Source organism: Oryctolagus cuniculus, chromosome 6 (genome assembly GCF_051225735.1).
Source record: "Oryctolagus cuniculus isolate XC-2025 breed Fujian yellow rabbit chromosome 6, ASM5122573v1, whole genome shotgun sequence".
NCBI classification, from domain to species: domain Eukaryota; kingdom Metazoa; phylum Chordata; class Mammalia; order Lagomorpha; family Leporidae; genus Oryctolagus; species Oryctolagus cuniculus.
Window position 1 is genome coordinate 6,284,574 of NC_142872.1, and position 22,384 is coordinate 6,306,957.

The window sequence follows — 22,384 nt, forward strand, 5'->3', positions numbered from 1 at the left end:
AGAGATGGGGGCGAGGGAGCAGGGGGAGAGAGCTTCCGTCGCTGGCTCACTCCTCAGATGGCCACAGTGGCCTGGGCCAGGCCACCTGAAGCCAGGAGCTGGGCTCCTTGCAACTCTCTCACGTGGGCATCGGGGCCGAAGCACCTGGGGACATCTTCTGGTGCCTTCTTTCTCAGAAGCGTTAGCAGGGATCTGGATCACAAGTGGAGCAGCTGGGACTCCAGTCAGCTCTCATATGGCGTGTGGGCCTCACAGCCCTCTGTGCCACCGCGTCGGCCCCTGGGTGGAGTTCTGAAGTTTTAAAGTTTGTACTGGTGAGGAAGTATTTGTTCTTTTGTAGCTTTGACTTTTAGTACGTTATCTAAGAGATGTACCTAACGCAGCGTCACAATTACTCACTCGTATGCTTGCTTTTAAGAGGCTTACAGATTTGTTCTGACATTTAGGGCTTTGATCACTTTTGATCACTTTTGAGTTAATTTTTGTGCATGGTGTGAGGCAGGTATCCAAGTTCATTCTTGCAAATGGACTTCCAGAGTGAATTATGTTGACATCCTTATGCAAAGTCTGCGGACCATAATGTAAACCGTTTATTTCTGGACTCTCGATCCTGTTCATTGATCTGTGTCTCTGTCCTCATGCCAGTACCACACTATGTTGATTACAGTAGCAGTAAGAGTGAGTCCTGCAGTTTTTGTTCTTTTTTAAATTATTTTGTCTATACTGGGCTACTTGCATATCCACATGAATTTTAGGATCCTTTTATCAGTTTTCTGCCAAATATTCAACTAGGATGTTAGGCATTTGGCTAGATTTATAGAGTATTGTCATTTTAACCTTATTAAGTCTGCTTTGTGAACATGGGCTACTTCTGCACGTATTCATGTCTTTAATTTCTTTCACAATGCTTTTTTCATTTCAGAGAATATGTTTTGCACTGTTATTGTACTTCTAGTTATTGTATTTTTTGGTGGTATCACACATGGAGTTTTGTAAATTTCATTTTTAGATTGTTCATTTCTAGTGTACAGAAATGCAGCGTTTTTATTGCCTTATGGTCTAACAGTCTGAGGGAGTGTGTGTTAGATCAGAGAATGTTTTAGTGGATTCTCTGGTCGTGTCATGTGTGAATACATGTAGTTTGATTTCTTCCTTCCCATCTGTGTACCCTAGTTTTCTTGCCTAATTGCACTGACTGGAACTTCCAATACAATATTTAATGGAAATGGGAAAACAGATATCGTCTTACTTCTGATTTAAGGGGAAAGCGTTTAGTCTTTCATCAGGAAGTCTGATGTTAGCAGTGGATTTTTTGTAGATACCTTACAGGTTGGAACAGTTCTGGCCTCACCTTAACTCCTGTTCCTTGTTGGGCGAGTTTATCCCAGAGTTTTGGATTTGTCAAGTGTTTTTCCTGTGTCTGTTGAGATGGTGTGTTCTGTGGTGTTGTATTATAGTAATCGATTTTCTGATGTTGAACTAACCTTGCACTTGTATAATCAACCCTGCTTGGACATGTACATAATATTTTTATGTTATGGTATTCAGACTGACTTGTTGAAGATTTTTGGATCTATATTCATAAATGATATCCATATGTTTTCTTGCAAACTCTTCCATTTAGGCATTTAAACGCAGTTGGGAAGTGTCCTCCTCCTGAATTTTTTGGAAGAGTTTATGAAAAGTCATTTTTATGATTAAATTTTTATTGATTAAATACACTGTGGACTCTAGTCAAGCGATTTGGGTGTGCTCATTTCATTACAGGAAGTTTTTAAATTGCTAATCTAATTATTTTATATTCTTATTCAGATGTTCTATTTGAGTCCATTTTGCTTATTTGTATCTTTCTAGGAGGTTGCTTATTCCAGCTAAGTCAATCTGTTTGCATAGAGTTGGCACTACCATTCTCTTACAGATTGATTTTCATATCTGTGAGGTCAGTAGTGAGCCCTCTACTTCCTCCTGATTCTAGCAGGTTCCTTTTCTTCTTGGTAAGTTAGCTGAATATTTGTCAACTTGGTTGACTCTTTTCAAAGAACTAACTTTAGTTTTCATTGGTATTCTCTGTTTTTCTGTTCTTTATTTAATCAATGTCTAGCCTAGTTTCTTTTCTTTTTAAAAAAATTATTTGAAAGGCAGAGTTGCTGAGAGGGAGAGAAGAGGAAGAGAGAAAGAGACAGAGAGAGACAGAGAGGGAGGGAGGGAAAGAGAGAGAGATCTTGCATCTGCTGGTTCACTCCCCAGTTGGCCACATCAGCCAGGGCTGGGCCAGGCTGAAGCCAGGAGCCAGGCGCTTCATCCAGGTCTCCTATGTGGGCAGCAGGGGCCCACCACGCACTTAGCATCTTTGGTTGCCTTTCCCAGGCCATCAGCAGGAGGGCAGATCCAGATCAGAAGTGGAGCCGCGGGGACACAAGGGGCGCCCTTGTGGGACGCAGGCACTGCAAGCTGTGGCTTCCTCCACGGCCCACAGCGGGGGCCCCAGCCTGGTTGTGAGGATTCCGTCTTGCTTTGTTTTGCTCTTCTTTTTCAGTTCTCTAAGGTGAGAGGTTGACTTGCTGTTTTGAGATAGTTCTTTTTTTCTCACATTAGGCATTCATAGCCATAAATTTCCCTCTAAGCTCTGCCTTTAAGGCATATTATAAATTTTGGCATCTTACATTTTTGTATTCACTTGTCTCTGCATCTTTTCTAGTTCCTGCTGTAGTCTCACTTATGACTCTTAATTATTTAGGAGCATGTTTTATTTCTTGCTAACTGCCATTTTGGTTTTGAGTTCTAATTTCATTCCATTATGGTCAGGCAGCACACTTCAAATAATTCTGACTGTTTTAATTTTATTGAGGCTTATTTCATGGGGTAGCACATGGCTTACCCTGGAGCACGTCCCTGGTGTGCTCTGGAAGGATGTCCGTGCTCTGCTGTCGGTCAGGGGTGCCGCGAGAGCGAGCTGGTCCCTTGGCTGAGGGCGCAGCAGCTGAGCCTTTGCTGCCTTCCCTGTGGCCGTTCTGTGGAATGTGGAGTGGACGTCTCCGGCTGATGCTGCCGAATTGCCTGATGGTCTCTGCCTCTGCCAGGTTCACCTCATTCATTGTGATTCTCTGTGCATTTGTAGTTGTCTTGCTTTCCTGACAGCTTGACGCTGTCATTGTGAAACTGCCCTCTCTGTCTCCAGTCGCATTTTCTCCTCTAACATTGTTGAAGCCAGTGCCGCTTTGTTACAATTGTGGTTTGCATGGTATATATTTTTCCAAATTTTAACTTACTTGGAATCTTTTTATCTACAGTGTATATCTTGAAGACCGCAAAAAGTTGGATTTTAAACAATTCTCTCTGACAGTCTGCGTGTTCTTTGTTTACTCTGTTCATGTTCATTACTGTTACTGCTGTGGTTGGATTTGTGTCTGTGATTTTACTTTTTGTTTTTTTGATATGTGCTGTGTTCCTGTCTTCATTCTTTACCATTTCCTTGCATTAAAATTTAAGCCTAGCGTTTTTAATTTGCTTACGGATTTTTCACTGTTTGCATGTCTATGTGGGTTCTGTTCTGTGTGGTTTCTCTGAGGCCTACAATATACATTTAATTTATTGGAAACTGCTTCTGATATAGCCTACTTGATTTCAGTGAAATATGGAAATCTTATTTCTAAATATGTATAGTCTCATCTCTCCTCTTGGTGCTATTATTGTGGTATATATTATATGAGGCAGATTCTAAAAGTTTGTGGAAAATGCATATTAAGAAAAAAATATGCATGGATTTCAAAATGCTTTTTGGCACCAAAATAAGTACTTTTTAATTCCACATCCACAAACTGCGATGTGCCCTCAAGTACTGCAGTTCCTGTAATACATTATCATTGCTGTGGATTCGTTCTGAGAGGAGGAGCGTGGTGGGGGCAAGAGGTGCGGAGTCACCACACAGACCCCGGGAGTCGGGTGAGAGCGGGCCAGAGGTGAGCAGCTTGCAGACTCGTTTATTTCAGTACAGCAACTTATATAGTCAAGGCAGCCAATCCGGTCAAGGGGCGGTCTATGCCCTAACCAATCACAGCCTGGTATCAGGCAGGCTCCTTTGCCAGGTGGGTTCCGAAGCCATTCCTGAGTAACTGACGCCCATCTTGGCATGGCCTTCTCATTCCTCCACACATTATCACAGCTACTTTATTTTTTTTTAAGATTTATTTATTTATTTGAAAGTCAGAGTTACACAGGGAGAGAAGGAGAGGTGCAGAGAGAGAGGTCTTTCATCTGATGATTCACTCCCCAATTGGCTGTAACATCCGCAGCTGTGCTGATCTGAAGCCAGGAGCCAGGAGCTTCTTCCAGGTCTACCACGTGGGTGCAGGGCCCAAGGACTTGGGCCGTCTTCCACTGCTTTCCCAGGCCATAGCAGAGCGGGATTGGAAGTGGAGCAGCCCTGGAGCAGCCAGGACTCGAACCAGTACTCATATGGAATGCCAGCACTTAAAGCCAGCGCTTTAACCCACTGCGCCACAGCACTGGCCCCTATCACAGCTACTTTAAATAACCTAATTTTTATAAAGAAGCGAGAATAGAAGATAGTGAGTATGTTTCCATGAAGTCTCCTATAGTAACCTTATTTGCCATTTCTGGTGTCATTCCTATAATCCAACACAAATCTGCTTCCACTTTTATCTTTTGTGATGTTTCTATATTATAGACCAAACAGTATCATGGGAGTACATTATTTAATGAAATTTATTTATAAATAATTTTGGAGAAAATTATGAAATTATACTTTTAAACAATAGTCACACAATTACCTTTCTGGCATTCTTGTTTGTTGTCTGCATTCAGCGTGCCATCTGGCGCTAACGCACTCAGCCTGGAAATCTGAAGTATGTCTTAGACGGAAGATCTGTTAGTACAGATTCTCTCAGTTTTTATTTATCTGGAAGTTTATTTTGTCTTCATTTTTTTTAAAGATTTATTTATTTTTATTTGAAAGTCAGTTATACAGAGAGAGGAAAGGCAGAGAGAGAGAGAGAGAGAGAGAGAGAGAGAGAAAGAGAGGTCTTCCATCTGATAGTTCATTCCCCAATTGGCCGCAACAGCCGGAGCTTCTTCAGGGTCTCCCACATGGGTTGCAGGGACCCAAAGACTTGGGCCATCTTCTACTGCTTTTCCAGGCCATAGCAGAGAGCTGGATCAGAAGTGGAGCAGCCAGATCTTAAACCGGTGCCCATATGGGATGTCGGCACCTCAGGCCAGGGCATTAACCCGCTGCGCCACAGTGCCGGGCCCGTATTCATGGTTTCTTTAAAGCAAATGAGAGGCAATAAGATAGAGAAGAGAGCCCCTCAGTGAGTTGGTTCCCTCCCCAAACGCTCACAGCAGCAGGGGCTGGGCCAACCTGAAGCCAGGAGCCACTCAGGTTTCCCACCTGGGTGACAGGGACCCAGGTCCTTGGGCCATCACCGCCACCTCCCAGGGGGGCGGCATCACCAGGAAGCTGGCATGAGGTAGGACTTGACCTTGGGCACTCTGATCCGGGGTGGGCACTGTCTTCACGTTGGATGCTGTTCCTGGATGTGACATTCCACCACGACAGACTCTCCTCCAGCGCCTCGGCCGTCTCGTCCCGCCGCCTCCCGGCCACCGCTGCTGAAAAGACGCCAGCTGCTCATCTTACGGTGGTCCCCGTGCACTGGACATGTGGTGTTTGTCTTGCCAAGTGCAAGACTTCTCGCTTTGCTCTGGTTCTCACTGTTGTGACTGCGACGTGACTGGGTGTGGATGCTCTGTGTTTATCCTGCTGGGAGTTGGTTGAACTTCACAGAGGTGTAGACGAGTGTTTTCCACCAACTGTGGAACGTTTTAGCCATTATCTCTTTGCACCTTTTTTTCTACTTTTATTTCTCTTTCCTCTTTTCATCTTCTGTTCTCGTACGTTGTGTGCCTAACAGTGTCCCGCGTTCCTCAGGGCTCTGTCTACTTATCTTTGAACTTTCTTCTCTCCTGACACTCTCCATGGTCTACCTCCAAGTTCACTGAGCCCTGTTCTCCCAGCTCAGATCCATGAGGGGGCCCTCTAGTGAACTCTTCACTGGGGGTATTGTGCTGTTGAGCTCTGGATTTTCGATTTGGTTCTTTTTATGCTTTCTATGTGTTTATCGACATTGTCTGCTGCCTGGGTCACCTCCAAACCTTCCCTCTGGCCAGTCTCGCAGGACTGGGTCAGGGCTGGGCTGGGACTTAGGTTAAGACACGGGTTGCAGTGCTGGGCTGCGGGTGTGGATGGTGGCCGGGAGCCACTGTGGCCATCCTTGCTGCCGTGGGCCGGTGATGGAGGGTGAGGCTGACGGAGGTGGAGGAGGACAGGAGGAAGCATGTGTGGATGTCCGTCCTCTGAACCCCATAGCGCGAGGCTGCCCACCTTCAGAAGTACTCTTGCTGAGAGACTGTGTTGTGAAAGAAGGCGCTCAATAGTTCGCTTGAAGCACGTGTGGGAGGGCTTCCTCCTGGCGGGCAGAACACACTGTGCCAGGTCGCAGGCTCCCTCGCCGTCCTGGCCTAGCACGGCTCTGTTGTGGCTGTTTTTCCCACCATACTGTCCAGTGTATGTCATGTTGTATCACTGGAGTTATTGCACGTGAGTAATGAAACCACTGGAGTGAGAGCGCCAATGGATGTATAGCCGCACAGTGAAACGGCAGTAACACTGACTCAGTCGTCTTTTTGAAAGACCCGACCGGCTGGGTAAGGACGCACCCACCTTCTGTGACAACGCTGGCTTAGCGCTCCGCGTCTCCTCACTGAGGCCGCTGCACTTTGCCTCACTTAGCAGGTCCTGGGCTCTCCCTTTCACGTCAGCATCCGCTCGGCGCTTGCGCTAAGGCGATGATTAGGAGGTGGGGAATGGAAACAGTCCTGGAAAGGAAGGGAGGAATACATCCACAAACGGTCATAGATGGGCTGAGCCTGTTTGGCAAGGGGTTAAAAAAACCAGAAACCTGCAGGGCTGTGATGGGCAAAGAGGAAAAGGAGGTGACCCGTCCTGTGCCCTAACCCCGCGAGGGAGGAGAAAACACCGTTACATGGGACCTGGGAGGGGAGGGTAAGCCCTCAGGAAGCCTCCTGTGTCTCTGCACCGAGCAGCCTGGTGCGTTTGGGACCACCAGGTGGACGCTGCGACCTCTGTCTTGGTGTCTCCTCTGCTCCCTCTTTGCTCCAGCTGTGGGACACGGGCAGCCTGGCCTCCTCCATCTGGTCCCCTCGCTGCTGGGTGTGAAGCGAGAAGCAGCGGGAGGGCGGCTGAGGAGCCAGGCTGGGCCCCCGGAGCAGGGCACTGGAAGTCCCACCAGCCTTTGCCCTTGTTGTATAATAACACAGGAGGGCTTTTCCCAGCACCCTTGGTTGTCTCCCAGTGTCCATTGTGGATGTGGCCAAAAATGAGGAAGGCTCAGGCTGGCAGCAGAGGGGGTAGAAGAACAAGGCTGAGCATCCTGGAAATCTGTTGCTGGTTTTAAATGGACATTTTGCAATTCGACACCCTGGACCTGCAGGCAGGTGCACAGCGTGCTGGTTCATCCACACCTGGTTTGCAGCTCTGCTCACCAAAGCTGATGAGAGGACGACAGGTAAAGATCACAGAAACCCAAACGAGACAGCGTCCTGGCGACGACTGGCCCTTTGTCTGCTCCCGCGCAAGCCGATGGAGTCCACAGGCGGTTCCTCTGCTGAGGGGAGACGCGGGCAGCGTGTGAATCAGATGCACCTGCAGGCTGGGGACTGCGTGGCCTCTGCTTCTCCTGGCTGCCCGCTGGCTCTGTCGCCTTGCATGTGCGGGGCTCCGGAGCTCATGGATTATCCTCACCTGTAAGGTGGAGATGACAACAAAACGTTTGCCACCTCCCGTATGAGCTGTTGGGAGATGGACCTCAGACAACACGTGAGAGACGGCTTCGGAAACCACGTCTCAGCTGTCCACTTGTGGTTTCTCCCTGTTAAGATTTGGGCATGTGTTTTTAGCTGCCAAGGGATATTTGTTCCTACAATCCACAGGAGAATTTAAAGAAAGAGCTTAGGGTCAGCAGTTTCAACTGTTCACCCATTTAATGGCTGCAAGTGCACTTCTCCTGACAAGATGCCAGTGAGTGTGAGTCAGCTTTGCATGACTGCAAGGAAGCCCCCGAGGCAGCCGACAGGAGAGGCTGGTGGAGCTCCGGCTTCAGAGGTGCACAGCTGGGGCCTGGGGAGGAGCCGGCGGTGGAGGGCATGGCGGTGGCTGGGGTGGGCATCCGAGTGAGCGGCCACATCTCACGCCACGAGCAGAGAGAGGGGCTGGGGACAGACTTGGGCTTTCCTAACAGCCTTCTCACAGGAGCTCAGGAGCTTCCTGGAGACCTGTGTCGGAGAGCACACCCCCAGGGCCTGGGGGCCTGGCATTGCGTCACAGCTCCGAGGGCGTCTCCCGCCTCCCAGCAGTGCCGTGCCACGGACGAGCTGTGACTCACGCAGCCGGCAGTACCCTCGGCATCCACGTGCAGCGGGGTGTTGACTGTGTGTGCGTGTGCGTGTGCAGGTGCGGCACCACAGAAACCCTCCTGGATATGCTAATCGGCTCAGGAACGGTAGGATACACGGGAGGACTACAGAAGGGAGTGACAGTGAAGAATGCGCATGATGATGATTCTTTCCATGGTTTCTGTGAATGTGGTGTATCTCCTGTGTGCTTAGGACAGTGTGCGCCTGCGGAACAGTGGTGTTTTAGGGTTCAGGAAGCAGCGAGGTTGTGCTGAGAGCAGGACTGATGACCCGCTGATTCCCCCCTGGGACTGCGCGCTAGGGGAGGTGAGTGCAGAGAGGACAGGAGACCCCGCTGTGCCTTTGGACTCAGCCCAGCAGAGGAGGAGGTCAAGCTCAGACACACACCGATGCTGTAGGCCAGGCTCTCCCAGACCTCGCGCGTGCGCAAGAGCCACCTGGATCTGTGCTGGGATGCCGCTGGACGTGGAGCAGGGACTCCCAGTCCCAGAGAGGCTGCTGCTGTGGTGCAGACAGGCGCTCCCCATGAGGGAAGGAAACGCACCGCGTGGCGTAACAGAAACTGAGGCAGATGCAGGGGGCACTGCAGACACTGTGCAGTGTTCCCCACGCCTGCAGTTTAGGAGTCGCTGTGCCAGGAAAGCGTGTGGGTGTAAGGGCGTGTGCGGTTGTATGAGGATATGTATGTGTGTGAGTGGAGGGTGTGAAGATATATCTGTGTGTGAGGATATGTGTGTGAGTGAGTGTGTGTGTGTGTGAAGATATGTGTGTGTGAAAATATGTACTAGGGTGTGTCTGGTTGTATGAGAATATGTGTGTGTGAGTGATGGTGTGTCTGTGAGGATATGTGTGTGTGAACATGTGTGTGAGGGTGTGTGTGGTTGTGTGAAGACATGTGTGTGAGAGTGGCATGTGTGAGGATTTGAGTGTGAGGGTCTGTGTGGTGTATGAGAACATGTATGTGTGTGAGTGGTATATGTGAGGATATGTGTGTGAGAATGTGAAGGTGAGGGTGTGTGAGCAAGTGTGTATGTGTTGAGGTAAGTGTGAGGATGTGTGTGAGGTATGTGTGAGGGTATGTCTCTAAGGATGTGTGTGAGTGTGTGTGTGTGTGAGCATGTGTGAACATGTGTGTGTGAAAGTGTGTCTGGGGTATGTGCAAGGGTTTATGTGGGTGTGTGGGTGAGGATGTGTCAGTGATGTGAATGAGGGTGTTTGGTTGTGTGAGGGTGTATGTGTGTGGAGTATGTGTAATGGCTTATGTGTGTGTGAGGGAATGAGGTTATGTGTGTATGAGGGTGTGTGGTTGTGTGAGGGTGTATGTGTGGTGAAGGCGTATGTGTGTGTGTGTGTGTAAGGGTTTGGATGTATGTGAGGCTGTGTGTGGGGATGGTGTATGTGTATGAGGGTATATGTATGTGGGTGTGGGTGGGTGTGAGGGTGCAGGGTCTGTGGGAGTGAGAGAAAGTGGGAGCATGTGAGGAGGAGGATGTGTGTGTTTGATGGTGTGTGGGTGTATGAGGATCTAGGTGTGTGAAGGTGTGTGTGTGTGTGTGAGGGTGGAGGGGCTGTGCAAGTAAGGGGGAGAAGTGAGCAAGTGAGGAGGAGGGTGTGTGTGTGGTTGTGTAAGGATGTGTGTGCATGACAGTATGTGGTTGTATGAGGGTATAGGTGTGTGAGGATGTGTGTATGTATGATATATGGGTGAGTGAGGGTGTGTGTGAGGATGTGTGTGTGTTGCTGTGTGTATGACAGTATGTGGTTGTGTGAGGGTATTGGTGTGTGAGGATGTGTGTGTGAGGATGTGTGTGTGAGGATATGTGTATGACAGTATGTGGTTGTGTGAGGGTACGTGTGTGTGAGGGTGTGTATAAGGGTTTATGTGTGTAGGACAGTGACTGTTGTAGGCCATAAAGAAAAGATGTAATTTCTACCAAAACCACGGTGCTGGAAATCCAGAGACTTAACTGATGGGAGGTGGGAAGCTTTGTGTGGGCGAGGATGACCTCTGGTGTTAATCCAGGGAATTCCAGCACTTGCCGCGCTTTGTGGAGGGAACAGCTCAGACGCCGTTTTCTGCACGCTCTGCACGCTCACCGCTGGTCGCTGCAGGCCCTTGATTTGCGTCCTTTCTGTAAAGCTTCCCATGTTTCCTCCCTCTCTCCTCCCCTCCTCACACTCACAATGTAACTGGAGAGCTCCCACGTGCAAAGCCGTGGCCACGTGCAAGACTGTGGCTGTGGCTGTAACTGTCAACCTTGCATGTTCGTGTGAACCCACGGTCCCACCCAGGAAAAAACAAGCAGAATACGGCATGCCTGTTCTTAAGGTCCACACAGGAACTTCTGCAGTGGACCCCATCCAAACCTGGTCGTGTAGGGTGCGCCAGACTCGGAGGGAAACACGGAGTTGCCGGCTTTGTATTTTGGGTTTCCCTCGTCATGCTGACGGTCATCCCGCTCTCCGAGTGCAGATGCGTGTTGGCCAGATGGATTTCTGAGTGCGTGTGTGATCAGATTCCTTTAGGGAAAAGGGGTAGGGTCTGATTGGCCTGCTGTTTCCCCTCTGCAAAAATCATGTCTTGGGAGCTTTTCCCGCAGTGCCGGCCGGGCTGAGTGCTGCTGTGTGGGTTTGGGGTTGGCAGTTCCACGTGCTGTGGGCTCGGTCCTGCGTGTCTTGTGTGTTGCTTCCTCCCTAGGGGACCTCAGGAAGCCTGAACGCCGTGGACCGCAGTCTCCGGCTTCCATTCGCTGTCTGGCAGAGGCAGTTGGGCACAGAGCGTGCATCTGCTGTTTTTCTTAAGACATTTTAGTAACTCTAGAAATGTATGTCTCATTGAGTGCTGGTAACTGCGTTGATACTGGAGAGGGAGGTCTGTGTCATCTTCCAGGGAAACGTATCTAACTGCTTTTAAGGGTTTAGATTTGTAAGGGTGGGTCATTTTCTCCCAAGCGGGTAGATAGAGCAGCTGGAAGGACGTTGTAACATTTGTCTGGATGGGCTAACAAAGGTTTGATGGATTTTCTGCTTGGTGGATTTTTCTTTTCTTTTCTTTTCTTTCTTTTTTTTTTTTTTTTGATGTATTAAATTTGAAAGGCATATGAGAGAGAGAGAGAGAGAGAGAGAGAGAGAGAGATGGATCTTGAATCTGCTGGTTCGCTTCTCAAATGGCTGCACCAGCCTGGTCTGGGCCAGTCTGAACCTCAAGGCCCCAGACTCCATCTGGGACTCCCACGTGGGCAGCATTTGGGCCAGCATCAGTGCCTTCCCAGGGGCATTCGCAGGAAGCTGGACTGGAAGTGGAGCAGCTGGGACTAGAACCAGTGCTGGGAAGCTGGGTCTCAGGTGGTGGCTTAATCTGCCTCGCACCACCATCCCGGACTTGAATTTCCTTTCTGACCAGGAACTGAATAGCTGCTTCCCAAATTCACCAAGAGTCATGATTCAGAGCAAGTTTTATTGACGATTTGGGGACTACAACCACCCCCGCCCCTTTATAATAGCCGGTAAACAAGATGCCCTAGGATCCTATTCTGGCAGAGACCACGGCGATTCCAGTCCTGCCCGCACTGCTCCCCCCAGGCACCAACGCCACTCCCTGCCCTTCTCTTCTGGGTCTGTTGCCTTCGCGTCCTAAAATGAATTATTCACTCAATGGCACCGAGAACTCCCACGCCGGCTCCCTCCCCCCTCTCCCCCAGGCCCTTTCCAGGGCAGCAGCCTGGGGCAGCGCCTAGCAGAATATCAAGAAATTGGATCCCGCTGCGAACTCCACTTACCTAATGAGGGCGATCCGCTTTCACACTAACGTCTGGGTCTAATTATCTTCATTGCTATCACACACAAAAAAATGGCACTGCAGACCCGCAGTTTACCACGCAAACGAATGGCTGGCCAATCGCTAGTTCTGGGGGAGACGGGGATTCCAATTCACAAAGAAATGCGAACGTGGGGACCCCCGCCGCGGTGTGTCATGGCGCCCGACCTCAGCGCGCACCACTTGGTGTTTTCGGGGGATGCACACAGAAAGCACCATCCTCCCTGTGTCCAGCAAACCCGCGGCCTGCCCGCTGCGCTGCCGCTCAGTCATCCCCGAGCCGGGCAGCAGGGCGCTCGCGTGGCGCGCGGGTGACCCGCCTTTGCTGTGTGTCCGCTACAGGTGAGGAGGAGGACGAGGACGAGGAGCCCACGAGGAGCTGGCGGCCCGCGGCCCGAGCAGCCCCAGACCCGCAAGCGAGCCGCCTGCCCACAGCCGGAGCAGCCCGCGGACCCAGCCCCTGCGGCCGCCGGTGACCCTGAGCGCCGACGTCGGGAGCTGGCGGCGGGGGGCGCCAGCCCCTCATGTTCCGCAGCAGGCGCGCATGTGAGCGGGCGGTGGCGGGGAAAGCCCTCCGCCCCCGCCGGGGGGACCCGGGAAGCCCGCGCCGGCCCCGCCCGCGGACGCCGGGGATCCCCTCCCCCGGCCCCGCCCGGGCGCGCACGGTTAACCCTTCCCTCGCCTCGGCTCGCCGGGCCAGAGCGCAGCGCGGCCGCTGCCGCCCGCCCGCCCGCGGATCCCAGAGGCTGCGCCCGTAGCGGCCGAGCCTAGACGCCGCCACGCGGACCCAGCCGCTGTCCCCTCTCGGAGGGGGCGTGCGTGGGGCGAGGGGGCGGCTGCATCGCCGCTCAGGGGCGTAAGGAAGCGGGAGCGGGCCGGGCTCCGCACGGGCTCCGCCGCGCGTGCCCATGGCCGGGGTGGCCCGACGCGCTGCAGTGCAGGGCGCAGGTGGCCAGGGCAGCGCGCCCGGCCCCGGGCAGGGGGCGGCGGCCAGGGCGCGCCTCCCGTCTCGGTCGCCCCCGCAGCACGGCCGCAGCGCACGGGGGCTCCCGGCGCCCGACAGGGCCCGGGGCGCTCCGGAGCAGCAGGTGGGTCCCGGCGAGCGGGCGGCCTGGTACGGGCCGGGCGTGCGCCCCGAGGCTTCCCCCGTTAGACCCCCTCCCCGGCCCCCCGCCGCCCGCCGCCGCCAGCTCGGTCTCGGTCCCCGCAGGTGATGTCATGCCCATTGTTTTGGTGCGCCCAGCCAATCGGACTCGCCGCCTGGATTCTACCGGAGCCGGCATGGGCCCTTCCTCGCACCAGCGGCAGGAGTCCCCGCTCCCGACCATAACGCATTGCGCAGGGTGCACCACCGCCTGGTCTCCCTGCAGCTTTAACAGCCCTGACATGGAAACCCCATTGCAGTTCCAGCGCGGCTTCTTCCCGGAGCAGCAGCCGCCGCCGCCGCGCTCCGCGCACCTGCACTGCCAGCAGCCGCCGCCGAGCCAGGACAAGCCGTGCGCGCCCTTCGCGCCGCTCCCGCACCCGCACCACCACCCGCACCTGGCGCACCCGCCGCCCGGCAGCGGCGGCAGCAGCCCATGCCTCCGGCGCAACAGCTGCGCCTCCTCCGGGCCCGCGGCGGCGGCGGCGGCGGCGGCGGCGGCGGGGGCGGGGGATAACCTGTCCCTGCTGCTCCGCGGCTCCTCGCCCGGCGGCGCCCTGCGGACCCGCACCTCCTCGCCGCTGTCGGGCTCGTCGTGCTGCTGCTGCTGCTCGTCGCGCCGGGGCAGCCAGCTCAGCGTGAGCGAGCTGACGCCGTCCAGCCATGCCAGTGCGCGCCGGCAGCAGCCCGCGCCGCAGCCCGCGCCCGCCGCGCAGTCCCCTCTGTGCCTCCGCCTGCAGCTCGCCGCCAGCCCCACGGGCAGCCTGGGCAGCCTGGGCTCCGGGCCGCCGCTCGCGCACCACCACCACCACCACCACCACCAGCACCCCGCGCCCCACCAGCACCCCGCGCCCCAGGCGCGCCGCGAGAGCAACCCCTTCACCGAAATAGCCATGAGCAGCTGCAGGTACAACGGGGGCGTCATGCGGCCGCTCAGCAACTTGAGCGCGTCCCGCCGGAACCTGCACGAGATGGACTCGGAGGCGCAGCCCCTGCAGCCCCCCGCTCCCGGCGCCGGCGGCGCGTCCTCCCCGTGCGCCGCGGCCGCCGCCTCGTCGCCGGCGCCCGAGATCGTGGTGTCCAAGCCCGAGCACAACAACTCCAACAACCTGGCGCTGTACGGGGCGGGCGGCGGCGGCGGCCCCAAGCCCAGCAAGAAGAAGAACCAGAACATCGGCTACAAGCTGGGCCATCGGCGCGCCCTGTTCGAGAAGCGCAAGCGGCTCAGCGACTACGCGCTCATCTTCGGCATGTTTGGCATCGTGGTCATGGTCATCGAGACCGAGCTGTCCTGGGGCGCCTACGACAAGGTACACGCGCGCGGGCCGCTGCGGGGACCCCGGCGGGATCGCCGGGAACGCCCAGGGGCGCTGCTGGGCAGCTCGGCGAGGACGCCAAAGTTCCCCGAGCGGTGCGCTGGGAGTCGGTGGGGACCACAGGCTGCGGGCGTCTCGGATGCCGGGTGGGGGTGGGGGGCGCCGCTGACCAGGAGCAGCGCTGGACTCCGAGGAACTTCCTCGCGGGGTTCACTGGCCGGGCGCGGCGCTCCGGGCGCGGACCCGGCCGCCCAGCCTTGCGCGCCCCTCGCTTAGCTCCGCGGACAAGGGGTGCCCCCCTCCATTCCCCGCACTCACACACACCCGCTTGCCCTGCTGCGAGCGCGGGTCCACCTGCGGGGACCACCCCATCTCCAGGGGCCCGGAGGGTGGGTTCTTAAAAGTGCTTGTGTCTGACTGTGTTGCAGGCGTCGCTGTACTCCTTAGCTCTGAAATGCCTTATCAGTCTCTCCACCGTCATCCTGCTCGGTCTGATCATCGTGTACCACGCCAGGGAAATCCAGGTAACAGGCTCTGCCGGCCGCGCAGCCTGCAGGAGCGCAGGGCGGCCCGGCTTCCTCCCCGGGCACTCGTGTCCTTGCCCAAGGCTGCAGGACACGCGGGGCTGTGTTCCTGGGTGAGCACCTGACCGGCCCTTCCAAGAAGTGGAAAACAACACGAGGCAGTGCCGCCTGGACACACGCAATGGTTTCTGGAATGTGTTTTAGCCCTGGCTGCCTTAGGTGGATCCGCCCCTTCACCTTAGGGGCAAGGGTTGTGTGTCCCTGCTTGACAAACCTGACCATGGCCGGTGACCCTCACGGGAGGTGTTGTCCCTCCACATTCTGCTGTAACTTTGCTTAGGGAAGAGGCAGCTAATAATTTCTATAAATAAGGTATGAGGAGCGTTCTGGCCCTTTCATACACCTAGACCCCGATGTTCTCTTAGGAAAAAATAACCTGTTCTAAGTGAAGAATACAGGTTCCTTATGCGTTGCCTAGTAGTCTGATTCTCAGCAAAAACATTACGCGTTTTTTCCCCAGGTGTCATCTGAGAGTTGCAGCCCCAGCCCCCATGAGCTGCGTTCCCAGGGAATGCTTGTTTAGGTTAAATGCGGACGGAGCTCTATTCTTGGGTTTGGCGGTGAATCGCAGCGTCAGAATACTGGCCACAAAATTGACAGGTCATTTTGTTACTTGTTTGCTGCACTGTAGCCCATGGGCAAAGGAATAAGTTCTTAAATTAATAACTAGTTCTCAAAAATTAGATAGAGATTTTGCAGCTTAGGATTTGCAATGATGGATCTTGCTTGCTTGCTTTCTCTCTCTCTTTTTCTCTCTCTTTTTTTTTTTTTTTTTTAGGCTATGCTTGGATTTAAAACGGTGTGGAGGGCTCACCACTTAAGTAATTGAGTATTCATTTAAGTTACGCTACTTTAAGTTAGCGATTAGGAAATACATACTATGTAGGGAAGAAGCTAGCATTAAGGATTCCTCAAAGAAAACAGGGGCACGGATGACCCCAGGTGAGGAGGGGGACATTCCATTACCTTGCCCTTGTGTTGACACAAGGTTTGCAGAGTGTGTTTTCCAGGGGAGAGGTGAGGGGATGAGGATTAGGGAGATATAAAGGAATAAAGCCGCAGTTGCAAAACAAGGCACACGTTATTTGGATCTTTTAAAAATTGGGATTGTTTAAGCAGACCCATTTTTAGTTCAGTGCTGGTGATCTGGGGCTCTGGAGCCCATTTCCAGGGTTCTGAAGTGGGACTTTGACAGGACAAACACGGCTGCCGGTACCGAGGGCCAAGCAGGAAGGAAGAAGTTGGGGGTCCGGGGCCGTGGGCTCAGTCCGCAGGTGAGGAAGCTGGAGCCAGAGAGGAGAGCGCCAGTCAGGGGCAAAGCCAGCTCTAAGCCTGTGCCCCAGGCTGCCCCCCCCCCCCCCCCGCACTGCTCTGCTACTGTCTGGCAGAGCCCAAAACACAGACAGACATGGCTCTGTCTGTGGTGTCCCTGTAGATCCGAAAGTCTGGTTTGTGACCTGTGTGTTCTGATGTGTTCTTACGTGTTTGACCAAATCAAGTCACTGAAGACGCGCCCTGCTGTTAGAGTGGTCTTGTGCGTTAAGCGTCAGCTTTCCTAGTGTTGCCCGTGAGGAAGCCAGTGTTTCTGGAGGAGGGTGTGTGTTGGTGTGGATCTCAAGAACAAGGTGTCTTGAAAACACTGACTTCTGAAAGAGTACTGAGAGAGCGTGGCAGGTTGTACATGGGATCCGCAGAGGGGCTGTGGGTGCCTGTCTCCTTCTAGAGAAAGCGACCCTGTGTGAGAACCTGAAACCAATTAAGACCCGGGAAATCTCATGGTGGGCAGCGTTCTGTCCCTTGGTTCTTCCTGGAGACTGGGGTGGGGAGGTCTGCAGACGCGTGGGTGTGATGAGGGTCTCTGCAGACCTCGAGAGAGAGAGAGAAGAGAGTGGACCATTGGGGAATGAGTGCAGGGGCCTCCTTGCCTGTTGACTAGTGCAAACACTGCAAAATCTTGGGTTTTGTAAAAATTCAGGCCATTTTCCATGGTTTTTGGTTTCTGTTGAACCCGCCACAGTGAAGGGTAATTCCAAGATGGAGTCTCAGGTCTCTCTGGTTCTCTTGGGCACAGCTTCTTCCTCTCGGGGTCTTATGCAGTGGGGTTTCTCCCTGCGTTCTTATCCTGGCTGCCCTCCCAAGCAGGAACGTGACATGGAAACGGGGCTGTGAAGACCCTGAGCCGGGAGACAGCAGGGAGGCTGCAGCCTGCCCCTCTCTCGGGGAGTCCTGGGGGCGGGCCTGGCATGCGCTGAGTCGTGCCCCCCTTGGATGTCACCCCAGCATCACTGTCGGAGGTGCTGTTCTTCCTTGAAAAGTGTCAGGCTCCCGGGCGTGTTTTAGTTTAAAGCGTCCCAACTATAGTGGCTGCCCTTGGCTCGGGGAGCTCGGCAGGGGTTACGGCTGGCACGCAGAGCCTGTCCTTGGGTGCAGCACGTCCCCTAAAGCCACAGCCTCTAAGCTCTTTCTTAGCGTGTGAGTGTGGTGCTCGGCTCATGCCAGCTTCTAGCGGTTTCTGGTGCGTCATGTGGTTGCCCCTGCTCTCAGGGAATGTCAGGCGTTCCGCTGGCCCTCTGTCCTCTCTCTGGCGCTGTTATCGAAGCTTGGGGAGGTGCTGGCGTTTTTGTGGGGGGCTTGGAAGGAGAGTCAGGGTGACCTTTCATAAAATGTCTGTACCCGGTTCAGGTGAGTCACCGGGGGCCGTGGTGAGCACAGTTGAGGAAATTTCAGCTTTGGTGTCATTTTTCAGTACCAGAGACAGCTCAGTGCACACGGCCGTATCGCGTGCTCATTTCACTAATTACTTTTGCTCTTCACAACTGAAGGTGTAATCACTTTTTCTGTTAGAACGCTTACATAAAATTAGATTTCATGGTAGCAGGTTTCAGGAAGTAGATACCCCATCTTTTCAGACATGTGGCCGTGCTTTCCAGAGTCATCGGTAAAGCCACCAGGTAGATAGGTGAATGGACACATTCAGTCCACAAGCTCTAATAAATACGTAGGGGTTGTGACCGTCGACAGTGAAGATGCCATCAGAGTAGTTCTTATTCAACATGGAAGGGTTGCTTGATAACAAGTGAGTCCCTTCTCCTCGACCAGTTTCAAGGTCATGGACTCACTGTCAGTAGAACCAAGGTAGGATTGCCGGATTTCCTTTCTTCGTTCCCATACCCGCAGTGGTGTGGGAGGTAGTTTTCTGATGGAATAAGTACCAGAGTTCAAGATCTTCAACATCGAAAACCTCTTTTTCTCGAGGGGGTTTTAGTGGGAAGAGTTGCTGGGTATTCTGAGATTGACAGGCACAGGTGCGAAGCTGGCAAAGGAGCCCTCGGGGCAGCCACCCTCTGTGCTTCTCCTGGGAGAATGGCAGGTGCCGTACTTTGAAATGGGAAACATTTTAGCTTCTCTCTGTTCTGTGGCTAAGAACATGATCACAGAGTAACCAGCTCTGGGGAGAACATTCTGATTTTTCTTCGGTAACTTTTACAATGGGATAAGTGCTCCTGCCTTAGAGATGGACTCTACAGAGCTATGGCTGGAGAGGCTCCTGGTTGGAGAGGAGTGCCTCCCCAACCCCCTGGCTGCCTGCTTCCTATAGAGAACGAGTGGGTACTTCCAGACCCCACAGAAAATGCCGTCTATAGTTGTTACTCTTGCCAGTGAAACAACAAATACAGTAACAGTCAGTCTGACAGCCCCGAGAAGTTTCTTGCCTGCCTCTCAGATGTCGCCACTCTGGCCTTTCTTACGTATCCTTCCAGAATCTCTAGAGTGATTATTTAGATGTTTATATACGCACTTACTCTGCTTTTATTCCTTATTAGATTTCGGAGGTCTGCACCCCTGGAGGCAGGGAGACCTGTCGCATTCTTTCTCAGCAGGTGCACTTCTTCCTGTCCAGGGATGCTCTGTGGGTTCCCGTGCCAGCCCTGTGCTGCGAGCTGCCCGGCAGCTGGGAGCTGTTGCAAACGATGCTAAGATGTTCCTGTTGGTTTTGCTTATCGTTAATGCTGTGTGTTAATTGCGATCCACCCATCAGGGGATGTACAGAGGGCAAACTCCCAGCAGTGGGGTTGCCGAGGCCGAGAGGGGTTGTGTGTTCAGGGAAGGGTGCTACTCACTGGCCCTTCAGGAATGCTGCAGAGTTTCTATTCCTGCTCCCCTACGTGTTGTTCCTCCATAGTGTGTGGCTGTCACAGAAAAGGAACTTATCTCTGGCTTTCTAAAGTCCGAGGTGTTTATTCGGAGAAGGGCTGTGTGAGGACAGAGCTTAGGACCGCGCAGGCTCCCTGCCTGGATTCTGCGGTGTCTCCGCGGCGCATGATCCGATCTGATCTGCTGGTACTTGCTTGCCACATTTTTACGGTCTGAGTTTGCAGAATCCGGAGGAGGTCAGTGAAACTGGAGGAAGCTGAAAACTTGGACTGGAGTTGAGGTCTCTGAGGGCGACTGTGAGAACCCTGCAGGCAGTGAGGCGGGAGTGGGCCTGGGGCGCCCCACGTGGCGCTGCCTGGAGGGCGACCTTGGCCTCTGGCTGGGGACGCGAAGTCTCTGTGCACGGCCTCCCTGCACTGGCCGTGCATTATTGATGGGTGCAGCGCTAAATAAGTGATGGCGCCACAGGTACCCAGCAGACCAGCGGCGAGGGGACCCTGGGGCTCCCACACATGGCTTCCTGCAGCCCCCTGCCCAGCTCCGGGCCATGTTTTGTGCACCTGGCTGATGGGCACCATGAGCTGGTATCTTCCCCAGCCTCATCTGGTGAGGTGGTCAGAGCCTGCCCTGGTGTAGCGGAGGGAATGCAGTGGTGTTGGGCTTTTTTGAGGGCGTTTCTGCTCCTTAGGAACTCATACGGCATTGGAGAGCATATTCCAAGCCAAAGTTCTCTCAGAATTCTGTGTATGAAACTGGAGAGGTTGGAGGGGACCCACCCTGCATGGCACCAGCCTGTGCATCACCCTGGGCGCACGGTGTCTGCTGGAACCGCCTCCCGGGGCTGACCACTCCTGTGTATGGCCAGCTCTGTGTCCCACTGCTCACCAGCTCTTACTTGTAGGAAGAATTTCCTTGTGCTGAGAGGGAGTCTGGCTTGTCAGCATTTTGAGCTCTGCTAATAGAGTAGGGACGAAGACAGCCAAGGTCTTCGCTGCTAGGAGCCTGCATTCCGAGGGGGTTAAGGAAAGGGGAAAGGAAACAGTTCTTGGATGTGCGGTGCTGCGAAGAGGGACACCCAGGGCTGAGACGGGAAGCTGGGGGTGGAGGTTTATGCACCAGGCGGGAGGTCACAAGGAAGCAACACACTCAGATGCAGAGGAAGAGAAGCGGCCGGGGTCTGCAGGCTCTGCAGGGGCCACCCGTGCCCTGGCCGTGGGGCTGGGACTTTGCTGTCCTTACACCAAGAGAGCGAGCCAGCGTGGCCTGCACAGGGCCAGAGTGGCACCCATCAGGGCAGGGGCGCAGGGCCCTTGGGGTCCCACAGCACATCTGACAGCTCTGGGGAGAGGGTTCGGCAGCTGTGACATGGGTAGACAGTGCGTGCTCGGGTAGAGGCAAGGTGGGCTTGCTGGGGTGACAGGCCAGGGCTGGGCACGAGGCGTGCATGCGGTGTGGAGCTGGGAGGGCAAGGAGTCGGGAGTGTGTCTCCCACTGCTGTTGATGCAGGTGAGGACCCGGGCGCTGAGGACAGGTCTGCCAGAAATGGACACTGGGGTTCTCGGCACAGAAACTGTGTTTAAGCCCGCGGGAATGGATGGCATCACCGAGAGTGAGCAGAGAGAATCGCTCATCCTGCAGCTCCAGAGAGGGAGTCAAGGAGACGGGCAGCTCCTGGGGTGGCCTCAGCCCGAGGGGCCGACGGCCGGCACAGTGCCTGGGGCCGAGGTGGCTGCTGCCGGCCTATGGCGGACCTGTCAAGTCGGAGGTCCCCTCTGATCTGGGGGAGCTGCGGGGGGGCATGGTAGAGGCAGAGCTGTGCTGTCGTTTCCCGTGTTGTAGGATGAACGGGGTCCCCCCTCGCAGGATCACACAGCAGCCGTTCCAGCGTGGGTCCAGTCTGCCTCGACGCTCTCCTGCTTAGACAGTGCGGAGTCGCTGGGCATCCGTGCCCCGTCCTCCTCCTGGGTCTGCTGCGTGTGCTGGAACTCTGAGGGAGGAAGTGAGGCATGCCTCGCGCTCAGAGGAGTCGGGACCTCCCAGCGGGCCTGCCGCCTCCTTCCATGGAAGCATGGCTTTCCCCTGGCGGCCTCGCGGGAGCTGTCGCCAAGTGACACTCGGGAAACTGAGTGTTTACTTCTCCATCTACCAACCCCGCTCGGTAGCATCTTGGTGTCGGCCAGCCGTCACCATTGCTTGGATCATCACTCTGAGGTTCCTTTGGCAAGTCCTTGGAAGGTTTAGGAAGCTCTGTGCGTGGACGGTCTCTGGGATGTGCAGATCTGTGGTTTCCAGCAGGTGCTGGGTTCTGCTTCTGAAACGCTGTCCCCGTTAGCGGTGGGCGCCCCGTGAGTGTACCTGTCCTGGGCGGTGGAACTGTTGCCTAGCTCTGTGGTGGCTGGGAGCTTGATCCGTGTGCCTAAGGAGCCCACGCCCACACCCCAGTGATGAGGTGTTAGCTGTCCGCCCGTCCACACTGTTCGGTTTGGCCTCTGAAGTGACTTTGCCTCCACAAACCGTAGCTGCCCCGGCCCGTGTTTCCCTGGTTTCGCAGGGATGGGGGCACTCGGGCCTATGGGGGCCGTATAAAGCCTGGAAAATCAGGCCTGGCCCTGCCGCATAACCACAAGCAGCTCTTGGAATCCAATGACTCTATTGCAGGCCAATGTATGAGCTGAAAACTTTGCATGGGCCTGTAAATGAGGTTATAAATACCAGGTGGCCCTTGGGAGAAAAAAAGTACTGCATACCGCCCTGACAGCCAGGTGGACAGCCTGACGCCCTCTGCAGTCCACGCCTTCTCCGTGGACAGCGGTGCCATCTTCCAGTCTGTTCATGGCCCCAGGACGTGGCACCG

The 22,384-nt window shown here is 54.4% G+C and overlaps 1 protein-coding gene across 6 annotated transcripts in view; it reads left to right on the plus strand.

Annotated features, from left to right (window-relative positions):
• The window catches only part of KCNN2 (potassium calcium-activated channel subfamily N member 2), a 319,374-nt gene that overhangs the window by 203,896 nt on the left and 93,094 nt on the right, over positions 1–22,384 (plus strand). For 5 of the 6 annotated variants that reach the window (XM_089334806.1, XM_089334803.1, XM_051834539.3 and 2 more), the window contains 3 exons: positions 12,674–12,877; positions 13,542–14,785; positions 15,220–15,315. In XM_089334806.1, the coding sequence (XP_089190932.1) occupies positions 12,856–12,877; positions 13,542–14,785; positions 15,220–15,315 (1,362 nt within the window). In that variant the 5' untranslated portion in view covers positions 12,674–12,855. Of the gene's footprint in view, positions 1–12,673; positions 12,878–13,289; positions 13,420–13,541; positions 14,786–15,219; positions 15,316–22,384 lie in introns of those variants that run through there. The other variant, XM_051834542.3, reaches the window with a different exon arrangement.